The sequence below is a fragment of the Lithobates pipiens genome, unplaced genomic scaffold, assembly GCF_037356315.1.
Source record: "Lithobates pipiens isolate NorthernLeopardFrog02 unplaced genomic scaffold, aLitPip1_a1.2 Scaffold_18, whole genome shotgun sequence".
NCBI lineage: Eukaryota > Metazoa > Chordata > Amphibia > Anura > Ranidae > Lithobates > Lithobates pipiens.
Window position 1 is genome coordinate 557,785,340 of NW_027507758.1, and position 22,706 is coordinate 557,808,045.

General features: G+C 40.5%; 1 protein-coding gene across 3 annotated transcripts in view; it reads right to left on the reverse strand.

Moving 5' to 3' along the window:
• Positions 1-7,572: 7,572 nt before the first annotated feature.
• RUNX2 (RUNX family transcription factor 2) overlaps positions 7,573-22,706 on the reverse strand; it is a 110,171-nt gene continuing 95,037 nt past the window's right edge. For all 3 annotated transcript variants that reach the window (XM_077488952.1, XM_077488953.1, XM_077488951.1), the window contains one exon: positions 7,573-10,229. In XM_077488952.1, the coding sequence (XP_077345078.1) occupies positions 9,754-10,229 (476 nt within the window). In that variant the 3' untranslated portion in view covers positions 7,573-9,753. The remainder of the gene's footprint in view (positions 10,230-22,706) is intronic.

Below are 22,706 nucleotides of genomic sequence, written 5' to 3' on the forward strand. Positions count from 1 at the left end.
GTCTCTTGTGATTTTTTTTTTAAGTTAAATTACTTCATAGTACTTGCAGCTACAGAGATCAGTTAGAGCTAGTTTTAAAGTTAATTTACTGCTTGTTCAGAATATGTAAATACTTTAATGTCTGTAGCCGGGCCACATGTACATAGAAGTATCCTCAGGACTTTAGCAATGGCAACCTACATATTTATCCCATGGAAGGTTTATTTTAACTAATTACTAATGATGCAGTTATTCATGGCTTCCTGAGAACTGGTACACTAATGCCCTGTACACACAGTCGGACATTCCGATGACAAAACCTGTCTGCTTTTTTCTGACGGATTTTGGCCCAAATTTGTGTTGCATACACACGGTCACACAAAGTTGTCGGAAAATCAGATCGTTCAGAACGAGGTGATGTACAACACGTACGACGGGACTATAACGAGGCCAGTAGCCAATAGCTTTCGTCTCGTAATTTATTCTGAGCATGCGTGGCACTTTGTGCGTCGGAAATTGTCTACACGCGATCGGAATATAAATGCTCTGATTTTGTTGTCGGAAAATTTTAGATCCAGATCTCATACTTTGTGTGTCAGAAATTCCAACGGAAAAAGACAGATGGAGCCCACACACGTTCATAATTTCCGACAACACGTCCGATCGCACATTTTCAGTCGGAAAGTCAGACCGTGTGTACAGGGCATAAGAGAATTATTGCAAACAGAACAAAAAAATTTATATTTTTCTAGGTAAAAAATTGCAACATTAACAGAAGCATTTGTTGAGCAACAACAAGCATAATTATTATAACTAAAGAAGAAGAAAAAAAAGGTGTGTGGAGTTTTAAAGTGTCATGCAGACATAACAGAGTAATCCAAGTTTGTGAGCTCAATGGGTTGTAAAGAGCACAGCTATACAGTTAACAATGACCCAGAGGTTTTGTAAGGTGCCAGCAGCCAGTAGCTGCCATATTGGGTTACAATATTCCTTAATAAAATTTGAAGTAAGGACTGTCTGTATTTCTCTACAGTTCAAACCTGCCCAAATGAGGAAAGGAAGAAAGTTATAAGTTTGGGTGTGATAAATTTTCAGATAGGTGGATTGATGAGGTTCAATATCTTTGAGAAAAGCTACAGTATTTGTATTTGGATGTAGAAACCATTAAATAAGCTTGCTGCTTTACATGCATAATTTTGAAATGGAATAAGAATGAAGCAGTTAGGTTTCCCTTATAATAATTATGTCACCTAAAGATAAGGGAGATATGATTTTGATTGCAGAACTAGCCAATGACATACCATAAAACTATTGCAAGAGATGTGGCCATAGCTCACACGGTGACAACCAGGGACATGATTACAGACAGCAGTTTCCATAGAGCCCCTACCCTAGTGCAGTGACTTTAGAAAATTTACTGCATTTCTCCATTTACCGCACTGGACCAACCAGATCCTGCATGGCTGAAAGTCTTATGGGAATATTACCTTATTACAGTGACCATTGAGAGTTTACTCCCCTGCAGTGGCCATAAAGACTCTACCCCCCTGCAGTGTCTATAGAAGACCTACCCTATGTGATCACTGGCTCCCTACCCCCTGTAGTAACATGGAGCCTTTACCCTGTGCAGTGACCATATAGACACTACCCCACTGCAGTTGCCATCATGACACTACCCCACTGCAGTGACCACAGAGAACCTACTCCAATGCAGTACCTATAGAGGCCCTACTCCCTTTAAACAGGCCCTGAGAGAAGCACTATACCACATACCTTTTATTGTGACAACACCTACAGGCAGATTATGCAGTAATCTGTGTTCTAGCTATGTACATAATGTACCATACATAGATCAATAGCAGTACAAAAATAATTTTCTGTTTGAGCTATAAGGGACCAAAGGCTGGTTTATGTGTAAAGAACATGCAGAGAATCCCTAAATAAACCTTGTTTATCCATCCACAATGAGTACATGAGCTTCTACAGAACACCGCTAAGAAATAGATCTCAGGATAAACCATCAATAATGGCATCCAGCTATTAAGATTGTCATTATGAAATACCTGAGTGATCGCACAGATTCAAAGTAATCTAAGAAAATATTCTCTCAAACATTGGTTCGGCCCCAAACATTCTACCTTGTGGAGCATTTGCATATAATAAATGTTATAAGAATCTAAAAGGGCGATTCATGAAGGATCATGCAGGGACAGCCTGTGCAAAAAGTGTGCATTTTAATTTATAATGTGCAAAATTTTTAATAACTATGCACATGCTATTTAAAGTTATGGAAAAAACACTAAATTCCAAGAAACATTAAGAAAAAAACTGATTGACCAGAAAATAATCTTCAGCATTCAGTTTTAGGGTTCGGGATTAGGTAACATTTAGGGGTTAGATTTAGATCAGGTTCAGGTTAATGGTTAGATCAGGTTCTGGGTAAAGATTTCAGTTTGGGGTAGGTTTAAGATAACTAAAATGTTAAAGGGTTGTGGTTTAGGTGGGTTCAGTTAGCAGTAATGTTTAGAGGCTATGTTAAGGACTGTTTATGGGTTAGGCTGAGTATTGGGATTATTCTTTAGGGGTCATGTTGAGTTTAAAAGAGAAGTATGCACTAATAAGCATTTTTACTCACCTATGTGGATGCAGCATTGATCCGATGCTGCATTTGTCCCCTACTGGCTCTGCAGTGAGAACTGACCAATCAAACCCCACTTATCACTCAGTTCTCCCCCTCCACTCTCAGCAGAGAGCCATGACTGTCAGTCACCGGCTCTTTGCTTTGCCCTTCCAGCGTTTACTGGAGTGTTGGGCTGTGGAAGGGGCAGGAGAGGCTCTCAGCGGATCACTGAGAGGCCAAGCCATTTGTCAGTCCAGTCATTGGGTGGATCCCAACTGTAAAGTCATGATCTTTCCTGAGCCTGGACCGGCTTAGTGACCTCAGCAGACTTTAGCCTGCTGTCGGCTGCAAAGGGGTCACAGGAGTGCAGAACAAACTGCACTCCTGTGACCTACAGGAGAAGTATAGCCAAATTAGCTTTGTCCATACTTCTCTACTATAAATTGATTGAAAGTTAAGTAGGAGTTCAGAATAACTTGTTTTTCTAATATTGGGTATTCAGAAATGATCATTTACTTGTGATAAATTAGTGCCACCACCGATGCTCAAAATTATTTTATTTTATTAACTTGCCATGCAAGACTGTTTATAAATCTGCCAAACACCATATGAGCAAACTGTGCTAATGCTGCCAGCAGCCACTGTATATATTCCGCTACTAATATGAAGTGAGAACCCTAAACACTAATGCCCCGTACACACGGTCGAATTTCCAACAGACAAAGTCCAATGGGAGATTTTCATTGTATATTCCGACCGTGTGTATGCCCCATTGGACTTTTTTCGTCAAAAATTCTGACGGACCTATAAAGAGAACATGTTCTATATGTTTCCAACGTACCAAAAATGATGCATGCTCTGGAGCAAGTACAAGACGGAAGCTATTGGCTATTGAACTTCCCTTTTCTAGTTCCGTCATACGTGTTTTACGTCACCGTGTTCTTGACGGTCAAAATTTGGTGTGATCGTGTGTACGCAAGACAGCTTCAGCGGAATTCCGTCAGAAATCTGTCGGAAAAACCTTCAAAGTTTATTCCAGTGGGAAAACCGGTCGTATGTACAGGGCATGAGATGTACTCGGACACAGTACTTCACTAGAAATAGAAGTTCTGATAGTAGGATTTTTTTTAGTACCCGCTCTCTATTGGAGGCAACTTTTTAATTTGGTCAGTCACCCCTTGCATAAGCATTATAGGACACTGCTTTCCCATAACAACAACAATGTAGGAAAGTGCTGAGTTTTCATTGATTTGTTCAGTTTTTAGGTATCACTATAACGGACACTACTGTCTCCAGGAGAAATGAAAGATAAATAAAAGCTAGGTTCCCCCAAATGGCTTACTACTCCATATATGATCACTTAAAGGCTTCCACTAAAGATTGACAAGTAGTGGATAGAATTCAACTACAAAAAACTCTCACCACTGAAGATAACAGCTTTGTTGTCCTACATCCCCCTTTCATTGTGGTCTATAGCATGTTGTCACCCTCCCCTGTTGTAATTATCCATTTATTCCTACAGTATAAGGAGTATGACAACCTCTAGGGCTAAAGCAATGACCAATGTGATGGGACAGTAGAATTGTGTATCCAAGTGGAATGATCTCTTTGGCTTTTTCTCTAGACTTATTGAGAGCTATAAGGAACCAGCTAATGGTTAACCCTGCTGACCTATACCTAATATTGAAATACTCCTTCTGGGTGAATTTGACCTATAAGTGTCAAAAACATCATTTAGAAAACGTGTGAAGAGCAATTATAAATATGAGCAATGAATGAGTAAATCTCTAAATATAAAAAATAATTTAAGGTACCTGTTAGTGCCAAGTGCAAAAGTCTGAACCTGGAAAGTACCATATTTTCATTTCTCAAGTAAATGCAGTGGAGGTCACTTTCACACAAATCATTTTACTTCTGCTTATTTTATGCAGAATTGTTGCGGCAGTTGATTTCGAGTGAACTTGTCAGAATTATGGGAGCGTCCAAAGCTGGCTGTTATTTTAACCACTTGTTGTCACATGGACCAAATTCATTTTTATATTTCAGATTTAAGCCCATAGGTCTGGAAATCATTTTTTTTTTATTACCTATTATACATTTAATTTTTGTATTTATTTTTTGAAGAAAAATTGGTGGAGCTGCCTTTCCAAAAGCCATTTTGTTTTATGTAGATTCTAAAGGCAAAAGGATAAAATTAAGAAACTGTTATAACTACAAAGTGTATTTTATTCTGTAATTTTCCTCATTATTATGACATGAAATAATGTTTCTGATAGAAAGCATGATGTATATAAGAGCAAGTTTTAAAAAAAGAAATTGGGTGTTTTGTTAATACTGCAAAAGCATAAAAAGTAGAAAATAAAATCTGAGATTATACATGTTTGCAGATATCTGGAAAAAAGTTAAGCTGCAAACTTGAAGGAATTTACGGTAGTTCATTAGGGCCTTTAAGAATAGCCTAGGAATTTATTAAAGTGCACATGTGCTCAGACTATGGACATTAAAGAAGAAATCTCGGTATGGTTATTTTTACATTGGTCCAGCTTGGACTATGCATTTACCATACCTGTGGGATCCCTCTAGAAGCTGGAAATCATTCTTGTAGACAGCCCTACTACAGTGATGGCCACTAGCTTCTGGGCCCCATGCAGAGTGACTGTCCTGCTACATTGTGAACACAGGAGGTAGACTGCTAGGAATGGGTGTCCTTCAGAGAATGCTGTGTATTTTCTCAATGAATGCAAAGCATTCTCTGATTGAACAAGGTGAAGAGCATGATATCACTACTCTGCCTTTCCACCTCGTTAAATCAGAGAATGCTTTGCTTTCATTGATAAAAGGCAAAGCAGTGTTTACAACAGTGATTTCCAACTTCTAGGTGGATTCCACAGGTATGGTATCCCTGGACCAATGTAACTATATAAAAGTATTCATACCTGGAACTCATCTTCAAGCTATTTACATACTCTTAACAAGCAGCAAATAAGCTTTAAACAAGCCCTAACTGACCTCTCTATCTGCTTTTAATATAATGCTTCCAAAGTTTCTTTCAGTCTCTAACAACAAAAGCTGGCCATATATTATACAATTTTCTTATTTAATTTCCTTTAGATATACCTTCAATTATGTAGTGCAAGGGCCGGCCTGATTGCATACAAATTGAAAGGGTTTAGGTTTGACCTCATATTATATGGTTTTGGTAAATCTAAAGGAAAATTATATAACGTATGGGCAGCCTTAGAAACACCTGCTGTTTGTTTACATTAGACCAAGTTTATGCTCTCATAGTAAAAAAGTTTATTTCAGTTCCTGTGTTTTGAAATTTTAAAATGGATCTCTTCATAATACCAATAGATACAGAGATGAATAAGGCTCGGTTCACACAGGGGCGGCATGACTTGCAGCACCGCGACCTGCACACGATCAGCGGCGACTTGCAAAACGACTTCTGTATAGAAGTCAATGCAAGTCGCCTTAAGTCGCCCCAAAGTAGTACAGGAACCTTTTTTCTAAGTCGGAGCGACTTGAGTCGCTCCTATTAGAACGGTTCCATAGTACAGAACGGAGCGCGTCTTGTCAGGTGGCGAAGTCGCCTGGACAAGTCGCCCCTGTGTGAACCGAGCCTTGGGGCTTGTTTAAAAGTGCTTTTAGTGCTTGCTTGCAAATACTTAAGTGTGCATGATCTGGGCACAGGTTAATGTTAAGCAGTATGTTTCATATATACAAATATATATATATATATATATATATATATATATATATATATATATATATATATATAGTATATATGTATCTTCTGTAGCTGACAGCTACAACAAAATGATTACACTGTATCCCTCAATGATCACTGTAGTAGACTCTTACAGTGGTAACCGAAGAAGAAGCTTTTGTCAGTGGCTCTTGTATACAGACCAGGACCTCAACTATTAACTTGGCAGTGCACATCTGAAGAAGCACAAACACACCAGCTGCGAATAGAGCTGTAGGATGTACAAAGTATGTCCTGTGGGCTGCCATCTTTAATTGGACTCCACTACTTAGTGAGCTACTTATCCGGAACAAGCATGAAGCTAGTAAAGTCTCAAGATTGAATCATATTCACCATGGCAGTTCCAGTTCAAGTAGCCCCTGGGTAATGGGGCCAGTATCAGGATGACAGCTTTGCAGTTTGCAACAAAGTCAGCAAGGACAGCTTCCATATTTCTTCATAGGTTCACTCTGAACACAGCAAGTATAGTTAATTAGTTACCAAAGTTTTTCTGAATTTATTTTTTAATTGAGCAAAAAATTACCCTATATTTACCCTAATCATAATGTTATGTAATTTTCTCCCAAAAACTAACCTGCATCACCCATATGTGCTGTTGGAAGAAGCTTTACTCCATCATTGTACTCTGAAACATATCTTCCCTTGTATGAGAGAGCAAGAAGCCTACTGTAGGTGTGGTTGAAGAAATATGGCCTTACCTATTCATGTAGTCAGCAATTAGTGTTCCCAGAACACCAAATTGCTTCCAAAAAGGATGATTAAAGTCAGTGGGATGGCATGATGCTTGGAGCTTCCAAGACACTTAATAGGTTGCACAGTGTGGTAGACTCACTGCTTGACACCTATGATGATAAAATTGCTACACTGGGCCTATAGTATCCAAAGTATGCCCCTGGTTTCAAAAGGCATGAGCCAGAACAAGGCAAGGTAAATTATGCTGTAATACATGTTTGCAAACAAAACATTGTTCTATAAGTGCACCTAAGGTTGAGACTGGTACCATACGGCTCAGAATGGAGCCCCATGAAAAATGGTGCCCTAAGCAACAGCTTATTCCTAAAACCGAACCTGAGCACAAAGTTTTTTTCTATGGTAGTGCAACCAGTACCGTAAATTTGTACATACCATACCTCTATTGAGGTAACACTCTTAGTCAAAATAGATATTTTTTTAGGGACCATAAAATGTGACATTTTACAGCATCTGTGTTAACCCACAATAAGTGCGTGTACCGTTTATTCATAACTAAATACATGTATCGATTTTCAGGACAAGAAACAAGCCAAATCTTTGGAACAGAGAAGTGCAAGAACATAACAGAGGCAGTGCATACTTTTACATATAACAACGACAATAGTGCTTAAAGCTTTAAATGAGTTCAAACACTTTTGAGTGAATTGATCTGTATGTTGCTACATAATATTTGCATTTTTTTTAGCTCAGGCCAAAATATTTAAATGTACCCTGTCATTAGATGACATTCTAGCACGTTGTACGTAGATTCCCAGAATAGTACATTTTACATCTGTATGCTCAGTGAAGACACAGAGAGACCAAATTACAGGTTGCAATTCCTGAGGGGTTATTAAAGGGGTTTTCTTTAAAAAATATACCTCATGGAACACCCCATAACATTTGTCTAGCCCAACTGGTCAACCAGAAAATATTTGGACCAACCACTTCAATTTTTTCAAGCTAGGCCCCCTTAAAGGCCTCCAAATTACATACCTCCCAAGTGCTAAGACTTCTTGTTTCCATAAAATATGGAGGACCACGGGGGTTCGGGGTGAGTAGAAATGTTAAATAGTACAGATATGCTTCCCGCAAGTCCCAAAGCTCAATAAGCAGTGGGATGCTCAACCTCCTGTAAGTTTCCACCCCATGAAAACTTTCATTGGCACCTGCAGTGAATGGATACTGGGCCCAAATGGGAAACACAAGGAGACCCGCAGCACGCCACGTCAGTAAAGGTACTGTTTATCTCTTTTAGGTTAATTTCCTATCAGAACCCCCATCCCAAACTCTACATTTAAGAAAATTACGTTTTTCATTCAAATGGCAAAATAGACATTTATACCTCACTACTGAGCAAGTGTCTATATTTGGACACAATGCTTTGATATGACCCACACCTTCCTACGTAGATCTTAGCAGGATCCAATTACTGAATGTAGTCTGGATCTACCCAGCTTTTCAACATTTTGGATGTAGCTGGCAGCCATGGTTTTAAATATAAAATGTTAGCCCCCAGCTAAAGCATGGTTAAAAAAAATAAATAGCAGAAATCCCCTTTAAAGTTTCCTTATCCTCTGAGAATGGCCATTTTGTGAACTCAAACCATTAATCATGAGATTACAAAATCCCTTAGCCACCAGTGACATCTGAGCGGCCTAAAAAGTCTTTGTTTGATATATTGGGGTTTAGCCCACAAAATATGTGGCTTCACTGAGCACAGACACACAACCATCAGTCTTTGTTTATACACTGTATGTACTATGAGCTTGTGAACTTTTCAAAAAGAAAATCTGTAAAATTAAATGAAAATACATATTTAGGGACCTATCAGCATATTTTAACATAACAAATACTTGAAGGGTCCAAATATTATTAAATAATTATAAATTAAAAATGTGAAGATGTCAAAATTTGTAAAAAACAAAACAAAACAAAAAAACAAAAAAAACAAAGTTTATACATACAGATAATTTAAAAATAAACATTAAATTCATATGTTTTGAGCTAATATTGTTGCTTCTTTTTTTTTTTGTCTTTCGTTTACATAGGCAATGTTTTTTATTCATATTTTATATGTTTTTGTTTGCTTTGTTTTAAGGCATTAAAATGAAATTGAGATATGAGATAAGTGCATTTTGCAATGTTCAAAGTCTGTACCATCATCCAGATGAAATTGTACAAAACAAAAAAATTTCATAAGAAAATTCATAAGACGTACATTTTGTGCAGCTTTCTGTATCACTTGAAAAATTCCCTTTTTTCAGTACATAAGGCAGGTTTCAGCATTTTTGGTATTGCATAAAGCACGTTCATTTAAATTCCTAAAGTTTTCTCCTTTTTTTCTTTCTCCCACAAAAAGTCACATCTGACGATGTTTATTTTCATACTCGTAAAAACTATAATTTTCTTTGGAATGCTTCAGTTCAATATAAATATTAATAAAAAGAAATAGTTTAAGGCAATGTGGCTTTTAGCCCTTTTTTATAACAAAATGGCACAATTGTTGACTGGTAAGTTGTATTGCATAAGATTTTCAAGGTCTTTCTGAGTCACACTCAAAATATGAATTCGTATATAAAAGGATTAAGGCACGTACTGATTTTCTTAAAAAATAATGTTTAAAATAGTCTAAGGCCACAGGAGCATATGATCAATAAGGCCTCCAAACTGACTCATCCATTCGACCGCTAGAATTTAACACAGTGGGGGAGCTGCTGTGGCTGCCATCTGCATCAACGCCGTCATTCTGGTTGCCTAGATTAGGGTTTAGCAATGTGCTGCCATTTGCAGTGGTGCATGCAGGAAGCATCCGAGATGGTGAGCGGTCACCCCCTGGGACCATAGGAAACTGGTAGGATCCAGATGATGTACCATAGTAGAGATAAGGTGTGCTGCTGGTTTGAAAAGGTCCACTTTGGTTCTGGGAGGAGCCGGGATAAGGAGGTGGCAAGTAAGTGTGATAGTGAGTGGTTGCAGACATACCCAACGACATCCCTGAGGTGACTGGCGGAGTGTAAGTAAATGTTGCAGGGTAGTGCATTCGTGGGTTCGAGAAGCGACTCTCCGTTAACGAAGAAATACTTGTAAACTGCCTGGGATCTGAAAATGGGCCCAGCTCTGAGGCACCTTTAAAAAAAAAGCAAAGAATTATTTATTATTTCATTTCAGTAACCATACAACACTAGCTACTAATAAATTGGAACAACTGGAAAATGTGAGATTTTGAATTAAAGCCGAAATCTAACAAAAGTATCAGAGTGTCCAAGGAAAAGAACCTCTGTCAAGTTTTTGTTTGCAGTCTATGTCTACACTGAGAAGATTTCTCACTTTTTGTCAGGAGAAGAAGCAAGGGGAAATCTCTCCACCGGGGACACATACTGCATCAAAATTTACTTGGTAAAGTAAAATATGGAAAGTAGGAACCACCCTCAAATTATTATTACTCTTCCGTCCTTTTCCAAGTGACAATCACTCCATTATTTCTTGTTCTCCGTGAAGTTGGGTAAAATCTCCCCAGCAAGTCCGGGGGAACAATAAAAACATAAATACTTATTCAAATATTGAAATAAAATTCACCTTTAATTAGGTAGAGTTTCTTAAAGAAAACCTACTGAGATAAACATAGAGGTTATCACTAATAATCTCTTTCTGAAAAATTAGCACTATTAAAAAGAAGTCATCCTTTGTGTTTTTTCTCACTATGGTTGTCCATACAGGACACTCCTTCCACATTGTGCTCTCTCCCTCCCCATCCACTGCATCTATCACATAGTCAGGTGCATGGCCCAGGAACTTTGCAGTAGGAGTGGATGATGCCTGATGCGGAAGTGAGGGACTATTTTCCCATCAGGTCCATCTGGCTGTTGATTTACAGTGCACGGCAGCGAGCGTATCCACAGCCACTATTCAAAAGTAAGGTGGACCTAATGGGAAACTAGTCTCTGAGTTCCCCATCAGGCTCCAACCAACCAGACTCCATTCAACCCAGTGACAAAAGTAATTTCCCGAACTTGCCATATTTGCCTGAACTTTCCCGAACTTGCCATATTTGGCTAATGACATCACCACTGGCACTGTTTACATCTAGCTTTTGTCCAATAAATGGCCCCCCGATAGCTGATATAGAGCCCCATATGGTTATCTGTCACATACATGACAGTTTCCCAGCAAGTTCGATAAAGATGCTAGCACTCACTCACAATCACACTGCAGAAGCTATATAAAAAAGTCAATAACAAATACCAGCTACATTTCATAACCACAAAGGACCCTTCCTCAAGGTTACATAGTTACATAATTAGGCTGGTTGAAAAAAGACACACGTCCATCCAGTCCAACCCATGCAGAAAAAAACAAAACACCCTAATAGAAAACATCCATATACATAATCCTATAACAGTTGATCCAGAGGAAGGCAAAAACAGCCCAAATAAATAAACAATCCCATAATCCTATAACAACAGTTAATCCAGAGGAAGGCAAAAACAACCCCATGATGCAAGTTGCTCCAGTAGGGGGGGGGGGGTGTATTGTGTTCCTGATTACCCATGAAGCAATTGGATATTCCCTGAATCAACTTTACCTATACATATTAGTATTCTGTTATATTTTGTGCATTTAGGAAATAATCCAGACCTTTTTTAAAACAACCTGCTGAGCTGGCCATAACCAGCTCTGAACTAGGCACAGGTAGTTCTAAAGAAACTGCCATCATAAAAGTGCTTTTAAATCTTTATTTTCAGTCAAGGCACCCTTTAAAATTATGGACTCAAGTCTCAAGGCACCCCATTCTAAAATGTAAAAAATGATTCAAAGTGTTTTATGTAACGCAGCGGCATCGACACACGTAGGACACCCAACATTAGTGGTGATTTATTCCTCCAAAGCAAATTAACTCTTGCACACTGGTACCGACTAATATTTCGGTGTTTCTCCTCTCCCTCAGTTTCTCTCTATCACTCAGCTAACCCCACTGTTGACGGAGCGGGGCAGGGGAGGGTCAAACAAGAATGCTTTACAGGCAATCAACACACTTCTTAGCAACGCTGATGACATGTTTGTTAGGATGCCAGAGGATGGAAGGTTGTAATGGTGCAAAATGAAAACCCGTGGCTTTGTATAAGTAAAAGGCAGACTTGATCCACCTGTTGGCTTGTATACATTTTTGATCAATTGTTAGGCATTTTGCCAAGGCACTCCTGAAGAAACCTCAAGGTACCCAGGAGTTGAAAAAGGCTGCCATAGAGAACCAGTAAACACCTTAAGGAGCTTGTCATAAGAAACATACATGGGTAGGTCAACGATAGCTGCGTATTTTCCCATGACAGTTCTCCTTTAAAATAAAAAAAAAAAGAGACTATTTAAAGTGAAAGCGACTTCTAATAATAAATATGTTAAATTGGTTACGTTTTCAAAGGCTGATAAGTGTGATATTTAGTTATCAGCAAGAGGTGGCTGGCTGTGTTTTAAATAACCCTTCCTCTATCTGAAGGGGGGAGCTCACTTGGGATTATGAACTAAAATGAAGGAGTAGATCCTAGTAAGACCTTTACAGAACAATCGCTATTAAGTGAGAGAGCACACATTTATATTTTCCATGCTCACTTGTAACCAGAAAAATCAATTCAACGAGCAATAAATAAGCAAATTAAAACCCGACCTAAACAGGCTGCAGCTACGACACCTTTGCTTTTTCTACAACATACATTAAGCTGCTCAGCTTTTTCTCAGAGAGTAGAACAATTAAAACGTCATGTGTTTCCAGTTAGAATGTTGCAGAAGTCTCATTAAAATTTTCAGGCTTGGCCTTGTGCCAGCCTAACCCGTCTGCATCTCAATAGACGATTCTTTCCTTGAACCCCCCCCCAGTTTGCATAATTTCACGTCCCAGCCTGCTGTGTCATGACCGCTCTCCATGCGTATGCCAGGTAATGTCACTTGCCGTTCAAGTAACAATTAGAAGCCAAAAAGATGTGCATGCAAGGAGTAACGGAAAATAAAATTTCCATCTGGCTGGCGAGCCCTCAGCCTTTCGTTCTCAATTACAATAGCAGCGGGAAGATCACTTCCTCATTGGCCAGTCAGCCTAATTGCACAATAATGGTTACATTAATTCGGCAAAGTATATGCGGCCGTTTCTGCGTCAACTTGCATTATGTTCTTGTTAGACACTGTGCAAAAAGAGACCACTAAGGAACCGAGTTGAGGCCCTGGTGGTTTGCTATAAAGGAACAGTCTATTTATTGAGACCTCAACTGAGAGGCACCAAGGCATGCAACAGTAGGTTTCAGACATCAGGCAAAAAAAAGGGCTAATTGTCTGTAGTCCTCAAGCATGGGCCCCAACAGTAGATCAGCAGCCAAAACTTTTTTGTCTAGTTTTGTATTGTGTGAGGAAATGTTAAAAGCTCTGCCAGGTTTTTATTTTCGACTGTGCCCCATTGCTCTGGTGAAAATTTAAAAAAGTGAGGGGTTGTCCCCAGAAAAGGAGAGAGAAAAAGAGAAAATTCTCCAATGAGGACAGTTGTCCAGTGACAATGCCTCAGAGCTCCTCATTTTGGAAAAAGTTGCAATTACTTCTGGTTGTGTCCCTGGGACAGGAAATACAAGTCAGTGTCACTACCTACTCTACCTGAAACTCAAAAAAAAAATTCTCTCCACCCTGTGCACAACATTACTCTTCGACTCTCCCTTATAAACATAAGCTGGATACCCACTATACAATTTTTTTGTACATTTCTTTCCTTCACATTTACCAAAACCATATAATATGATGTCAAACCTTAATGCCCTGTACACACAATAGGATTTTCCAAAACAAATGTTGGATGTGAGCTTGTTGTCGGAAAGTCCCACAGTGTGTATGATCCATAGAACATTTGTTGCCGGAATTTCAGCCAACAAATGTTTGAGAGCAGGTTCTCAAATTTTCTGACAACAACACTTGTGGGAAATTCCGAGCATGTGTACACAATTCGGATGCACAAAAGTCCACGCAGGCTCGGAATCAAGCAGAGGAGCCGCACTGGCTATTAAAATTATTTTTTCTTTTCTCGTCGTACATGTTGTGCGTCACCGCGTTCTTGATGTTCGGAGTTTCCGACAACACTTGTGTGACCGTGTGTATGCAAGACAAGTTGGAGCCAACATCCTTCAGAAAAAAAAATCTACGGCTTTGTTGTCGGAAAATCCTATCGTGTGTACAGGGCATTAGAGTTTCAATTTGTATGCAGTCAGGCAGGCCCTTGCACTACATGGTTTTGGTAAATCTAAAGGAAATCAGACAACAAAATTGTATGAGGTCTAACACATACAAGAGCTTTTGCCCAGGATGAACATTCACATTTATGTAGCACTTTGATATGACTAGTGCTGGAGAGTGTTTGGATAGTAACTTCTAGTCCAGAACAAAATTAGAAAGGAAATCTTCCAATGAAGACACTTGCGCCCATGACAACTGTCTAAGGGGATTTCCATCACATTGAAAAGATATCCCCTAATGCTCTGTTGAGACTTCATGATAAAAAGTGTGTGTGGGGAGGGGAGGGGTTTGTGGTATCCAGTTGGCACCCTTATTATTAAAGGGGTTTCCAGATTTCAGTAAGCCCCCTGCCTGCAGACCCCCAACACCACCAGGCCTGGGTTATGGGGAAGAGGCACTTAGTCCTCATCAACATGGGAACAAGATGTTTTTTGCCAGGTGGTTCCCCCTGGCATGGTACCCTCCCCCTACTGTGTTGGGGGCAAGTGGCCTGGTATGGTTCAACAAGCAGGCCCACATGCTCGGCACCCCACCCCCTTGTTTCTGTCCTGCCAAGCTACATGCTCAGATAGGGGTCTGATATGGATTCTTGCAGGAGACCTGATGCTTATTTCTGTTTGCATGGAATTCCCCCAAAAATCAATACTAGAACCTTAAGCTCATCCTTCACCAGAAACTATAGAAATACTTTAAAACAGGTGTAGACAAATTAATGTGATATAAAAAAAATATTGTTTTTCAAAATTAGATGTGGATAGTAGAACTTCTACTAAAAATGTCTTTAATATTATTTTACCATAGCATTTAAAAGCAAGGTCAGATTGACCAATCCAGCAAACGTTTTTAGGAGGCAGCTCCATTAACAACAAATAGAGACAACCCTAAAAGTTATGCCGCGTACACACGACCGGACTTTTCAACGGACTTGGTCCGGCGGACAATCCGACAGACTTTGCAGCTGAGGTCTACCGGACTTTCAAACGAAAGGACTTGGCCACACGTGATCACTCCAAAAGTCAGACAGATTCGAAAGTGATGATGTAGAATAAGGACGATCATATCCAGTAGCCAATAGCTGCCCTAGCGTCTGTTTTAGTCCATCGGACTAGCACACAGACGAACAGATTGTCCACTAAAAGCCGAGTCCGGTGGACAAATTTGAAGCCAGTCTTATTTCAAGGTCTGCCAGACTGTTGGGAAGAAAAAATCCCTTGGAGCCCACACACGATTGAATTGTCCGACGGACTCTGGTCCGCCGGACCAAGTCCACCGGTAAGTCCGATCGCATGTATTAGACATTAGCTGTAATATTTAGTGAGCATTGGCTGCCTGATTTCTGGGATTTGCCCAGCCCTGCTAGAAAATCCAGCGTGCAGGAGACATCCAGGTCTTGTTTCTAGCAATGACATTATTATTTTTTTTGCTTATCTGTATATGTTTTTCTTATTATGTTTGCCAGGCAACACAACTATTTTCGTCTTTCCAAATAATCTTCTGTAGGCGTTATTGTGGGTTTTTTTTTTCTTTTTTGTTGTTGTTACTGTTGATGATGATATCTATCTGAAAGAACAGTGCTCGGCAGGTGACTTCAGAAACGCTACGCGAGCCTCCGGTACTGACCGTCTTTTTTAGGTTATGTGAAATGACTGGAAAAAGTCCTGGGCTCTATTTCTATAAACTTTGATGTAAACCAGCTCCCGCATTCCTTCTCCAGAATTTTGGGAGGTAAACTTTCTGTTTACGTTTTATTTAATCTATGCCGATTTGAACAGGAAAAGGAAGACGGAATTAAGAATCTTTTTATTTACAAGCTGAGAGTAAACAGAGTCTTCTTCAGAGTAACAAAACATTGTCGCTAAAAGCCCCCCCTCCCCCCCTGGTGACGAGTCTCGCGGTAGGATCCCTGCACGGATTACTCACATTCTGCCCTAATAAACATTTCATTGTTGCCATTGAGGGTCAGGCTGATCTGCCAGGACCGAAACAATAACTCTGAAGCAATTTCTTCTCCTCGGCGGTGAAATAATATTTACGGTTCTGCCCAGGAGTAATAAAACTGTATTTGTTTACATCGCTCAGTACATCGCAGCCCACGGAGGGACCCGAGACGCTGGCTGTTGATGGAAATTGATTGCAGACATTTGAAGATCAAATATTTGTCTAACTTAATGGCTTCAACTGCCCTTAGTCACAAGACTCGGTTCTCACAGAAGAGTAAAAATAAAAAGATGGGATGGACAGTACTGTATTACTTAATTTCATATGACTTTCATATTCTTGATATGTGCCTGTTGTAACATGTACTTGTATAGAAAGTATCCTGTTCTCTTTGTATTGCTTTCCTATTAAAAACTGAACACACTAGACATGAGAGCACATCATGGGCATGGGTTTCTCATCCGCTAGCTCATTATGCAGCTAAGAACATATGGAATGTGATCACTTCTAAAAAAAAGGGGGGGGGATGTTTTTTATATTTATACAAAAATGTTTTGCCTTTTATTTCAATTTTAAACTGAATGGATTGTTTTAAAATGTGAGGGTTTACATATGCTTAAGGCTGGGTTCACATTAGTGCTCTGTGCGGCATTTGCACAGCAGTCAGAATCACATATGATGTCTGTGCGATGCAAATTCAGCCATACAGATTGTATGGCTTAATTTGCATCGTATTCAGAACAAAGTTGTGCAGGACCCTTTTTTTGGTACACACCAGAATTGGATCGCTTGGATGTTCACACCCATGTGATCCGATTCCTGTCCGAATTGACAGTTCACACTGCGATATGCGAACCATTCTGGGGGTGTATTGACACTCGATCAGTGGTGGCCCGTGCACTGTGGACGCATGGGTGCTGCCCCTCCATCCATGTGCCCGGCCCCTTTCAGGACGCCGGACGCATGGATTCCTATGGCGGGGGTGGCCAGAGGCTCTAATAGGCTTCAAAATAGGGTGGGTTCAGGGCACAGAATCGCCTCCAATTGTGTGACAATAGCAAATAAATTTTCACTATTTCCACACTATCCTTCCTCCTCACCAATCAGGAGGCAGGGCATCAGACCTACTTCATGATTAGCCAAAGCGCCAGGCAACACTTTTGATGCTTAGGAAGAGGAGCAGAGTGGAGGTCATTGCCGCTCTGAGAGGAGCTGCTGCAGTGCTATGGTAAGTCCCATCGGCTCTGCCAGAGCGTACACACGATCAGATTTTCCAACAACAAATGTTGGATGTGAGCTTGTTGGCGGAAAGTCCAACAGTGTGTATGTTCCATCGAACATTTGTTGGAGGACTTTCCGCCAACAAATGTTGGCTAGCAGGTTCTCAGGATCAGACTTTCCAATCGTGTGTACTCAAGTCCATCGCACAAAAGTCCACGCACGCTCGGAATCAAGGATGAGCCGGAAGCGCTCGGTCTTGTAAAGCTAGGGTTCGTAACGGAGATATCACATGACTATAGAACATCCTTTTTATTGGCTCTTCCTACGTTTGTATTTGTTGGCCAACATTTGTGTGACCGTGTGTACCATGATGCCCCGTACATGCGATCAGACTTTCCACCAACAAAACCGTGGATTTTTGTTCGAAGGTTGTTGGCTAAAATTTGTCTTGAATAAACACGGTCACACAAATGTTGACCAACAATTACAAACGTGGGAACAGGGTGATTTACAAGAAGTACGATGAGCTGAGAAGAAGGAAGTTCAATAGCTAGTGCAGCTCCTTCTGCTTGATTCCGAGCATGTGTGAACTTTTGTGCCACGGACTTGTGTACACACAATCGGAAATTCCGACAACAACGTTTTGTTGGCGGTAAAGTCGAGGACCTGCTAGTCAACATTTGTTGGCGGTAACGTCAAGAACTTGCTAGCCAACATTTGTTTGGCGGAAAGCTCCGACAACAAATGTTCGATGGAGCATACACATGGTCGGACTTTCCACCAATAAGCTCACATCCAACATTTGTTGTCGGAAAATCAGTTTGTGTGTACGGGGTATTAGAGTACGTTCATACTAAGGGCTTTTGTTAGCTGTACTTCATCCTGCGCCATTATAGAATTACCTTTTGTTCCATATTAGGAGAGCAACCTAGGGTGACAACCTTGATTCCCTCCATAGATACAGTGGAGGCATGAGTGTAGTCACCCAGGAACAGGAAGTGTTTTATTTGCAGGATTACCAGGTGAAAATGAATGCAGCCACCACACCAAATCCTTGAAAGCTGCAACATATTAGATTTTTGGTTTTGGATTTAGATACACTTTAATAGCTGATATGAGAATTCAGTGATTGGGTGTACATCTACTTCAATATTTGGTCGGAGCACACCTTTAATCGCCCCAGAAGACTTTGTCATAACCAACGATGCTTCTAACAAATGACATTTTAGAAAATTTCAGTAGGACCTAAAAAAATGAAATGAAGCTTGGCATTTCTTCCCCTCCATGCCTCACAACATGCCCTCTTCAAACAGGACAGGCTCATTAGACGGAATTCGGCGGCTCTCCCCTGACAGATTGATTAGCCACTATGAAAGCTGAAGTAAAAAAAATAAAAAATAAAAGAAGAGGAGGGGGGGTCTTTCACTTTGAAACGAAATCTAGTGTAGAACAAAAGCCAGTCCTGAGGCAGCTGGATTATTCCGAGAGGCCACCCACATTGCCACACAGACCATGTGACTCTCTCTGTCACATCCTGGAGTCATTTCCAGCCAGCGTGTGCGTGAGTTTGTATTCCGCTTGGAGAAAGAGAGTGGAAAAAAAAAAAGGATGAGATATATTAGGACAAAACATATGGAAACACTTTCAGCAAATCTGCTGCCATGAAATTTATAATGAGCCGAGAGGCTTCAGATGTGGTTAGGAGCCTGAGATAAGACCCCCTAAAACAAGGACAGACGACAAGCTTACCCTTGCCCGTCTTTGCTTTTCAGGAGGCAAAAATAAATAAATGGGGGGATCAGAATTCCGCAGACGTAAATATCCGATAACGGATTGGTCAAGTGGATATCAACTGAGCACCTGTCACTCAAGCTTGGGTCCAAGGATGTGGGGGGATTCCTCGAAGCCTGGACTACAAAGGGCGCTCTCTTCACTACACGTGCGCCCGGCTCAGTTCTCCCCGAAACATCATTTATAATTCTGATCAAACTCTGAAAAGTTAATCGCCGACAGGATAAGCTGAGGGGGGCCGGCATGTTTAATCTAGTTTTCGATAAGGCATGTTTAAGATTCTGTAGCGTCAGGAGGAACGTGATTGATCATCTGCTGGGGCGCTGAGAATCAGCATTTGTTATCCGGGATTAGGGGAGAATTAAGAATGTAGAGGTAGAGAATGCTGCGGTAGACGAAGCGAGCGTTGTTAAAAGGGAAAAGTCGTCTTTACTCGCCAGAAAATGGAAAAAAAAAGGGTTTTATTTGAACATATATTTTACTTTGAAATGATGTCCTTAATCATTTTACAGTACATGTAAACCCTGACTGAATGACTTTTGGCCTGCTAAAGAATCGTGTATTTAAAAGAACTGCCTTTTTTTTTCTAATAAAATACTGCTTTCGCCATTTTTTTCATCCTGTGTTCCATTTTAGTGCTGCTGATCTCCTGTATCCTGTTTGCTGCCACTTTCTCTCTACATGCACTCCAATGAAGGCTGCATGACATTCCTTTCCTTTTACCCAATGGTGACAACGGTGGACCAAGCTTACCTAATGCCGGTTAAGACCGCCACTTGTAGTCTGCAACAGAAGCCCGTGTGACAGCACAAGAGAGGGACAGAAACATAGATTGTTGTCCTCTTATAAGAGGTAGAGACTGACTTACATTTAATTTGCTAAAGCACTGTGATATATATATATATATATATATATATATATATATATATATGTATGTATGTATGTATGTGTATATATATATATATATATATATATATATATATATATATATATATATATATGTATATGTGTACAGTGGTGTGAAAAAGTGTTTGCCCCCTTCCTCATTTCCTGTTCCTTTGCATGTTTGTCACACTTAAGTGTTTCGAAACATCAAACCAATTTAAACAATAGTCAAGGACAACACAAGTAAACACAAAATGCAATTTGTAAATTAAGGTGTTTATTATTAAAGGTGAAAAAAAATCCAAACCATCATGGCCCTGTGTGAAAAAGTGATTGCCCCCCTTGTTAAAACATACTATAACTGTGGTTGTCCACACCTGAGTTCAATTTCTCTAGCCACACCCAGGCCTGATTATTGCCACACCTGTTCACAATCAAGGCATCACTTAAATAGGAGCTGCTTGACACAGTAAGGTCCACCAGAAGATCCTTAAAAGCTACACATCATGCCGAGACCCAAAGAAATTCAGGAACAATTGAGAAAGAAAGTAATTGAGATCTATCAGTCTGGAAAGGGTTATAAAGCCATTTCCAAAGCTTTGGGAATCCAGCGAACCACAGTGAGAGCCATTATCCACAAATGGCGAAGACATGGAACAGTGGTGAACCTTCCCAGGAGTGGCCGGCCGCCCAAAATTACCCCAAGAGCGCAGCGACGACTCATTCCAAGAGGTCACAAAAGACCCCACAACAACGTCCAAGGAACTGCAGGCCTCACTTGCCTCAGTTAAGGTCAGCGTTCATGCCTCCACCATCAGGAAAAGACTGGGCAAAAATGGCCTGCATGGCAGAGTTCCAAGGAGAAAACCACTGCTGAGCAAAAAGAACATCAAAGCTCGTCTCAATTTCTCCACAACACATCTTGATGATCCCCAAGACTTTTGGGACAACATTCTGTGGACCGATGAGACAAAAGTGGAACTCTTTGGAAGGTGTGTGTCCAAGTATATCTGGCGTAGAAGGAACACTGCATTTCATAAAAAGAACATTATACCAACAGTAAAATATGGTGGTGGTAGTGTGATGGTCTGGGGCTGTTTTGCTGCTTCAGGACCTGGAAGACTTGCCGTGATAAAAGGAACTATGAATTCTGCTGTCTACCAAGAGATCCTGAAGGAGAATGTCCGACCATCTGTTCGTGTACTCAAGCTGAAACGAACTTGGGTTCTGCAGCAGGACAATGATCCTAAACACGCCAGCAAGTCCACCACCGAATGGCTGAAGAAAAACAAAATGAAGACTTTGGAGTGGCCTAGCCAAAGTCCTGACCTGAATCCTATTAGACATGTGCAGAGTAAAATATTTCGTTTCGGAATTTCGTTTTCGTCTGAAAACTTAATTTATTTAGTTACTCCCGAAATTCGTTTTTATTTATTTCATTTTTCGTTCAAAAATTGCATTCGTCCGAAAATCCACATGAATCACGGTCGAATCTGTCTTTGAAGGCTTATGGTGTCTGTCGAATGTATAAAGAAGATTCGACGGAGCTAGTATATAGCATACTTTAGAACCCTATTAAAGTCTATGGGACTCCAACGTTCAAAATCTAAAGTGCTCATTTTAAAGGCTAATTTGCAAGTTACTGTCCTAAAAAGTGTTTGGGGACCTGGGTCCTGCCCCAGGGGACATGGATCAATGCAAAAAAAAGTTTTAAAAACGGTCGTTTTTTCGGGAGCAGTGATTTTAATAATGATTAAAGTGAAACAATAAAAGTGTAATATTCCTTTAAATTTCGTAGGGGGGGGTTGTCTATAGTATGCCTGTGAAGGGGCGCATGTTTCCCGTGCTTAGAATTGTCCCTGCACAAAGTGTCATTTATGCAGGAAAAAAAGTCCTTTAAAATCACTCGCAGCTATTATGAATTGTCGGCTCCCGTAATACAGAGAACACTCATTGAAAGTCATTGATAAAAAAATAAATAAATAAATAAATAAAAAAGCGTGGGGGTCCCCCAAATTCAATTACCAGGCCCTTCAGGTCTGGTATGGATATTAAGGGGAACCCTGCCTCAAATTTAAGAAAAAATTTGACGTGGGGTTCCCCCTAAATATCCATAACCAGACCCTTCAGGTCTGGTATGGATATTAAGGGGAACCCCGCGTCAAATTTAAAAAAAAATTGACGTGGGGTTCCCCCTAAAAATCCATACCAGACCCTTTATCCGAGCACGCAACCTGGCAGGCCGCAGGAAAAGAGGGGGGGACGAGAGAGCGGCCCCCCCTCCCTCCTGAACCGTACCAGGCCACATGCCCTCAACATTGGGAGGATGCTTTGGGGGTCTGTGACCCCTCAAAGCACCTTGTCCCCATGTTGATGAGGACAAGGGCCTCATCCCCACAACCCTGGCCGGTGGTTGTGGAGGTCTGCGGGCGGGGGGCTTATCAGAATCTGGAAGCCCCCTTTAACAAGGGGACCCCCAGATCCCGGCCCCCCCCCCTGTTTGAAATG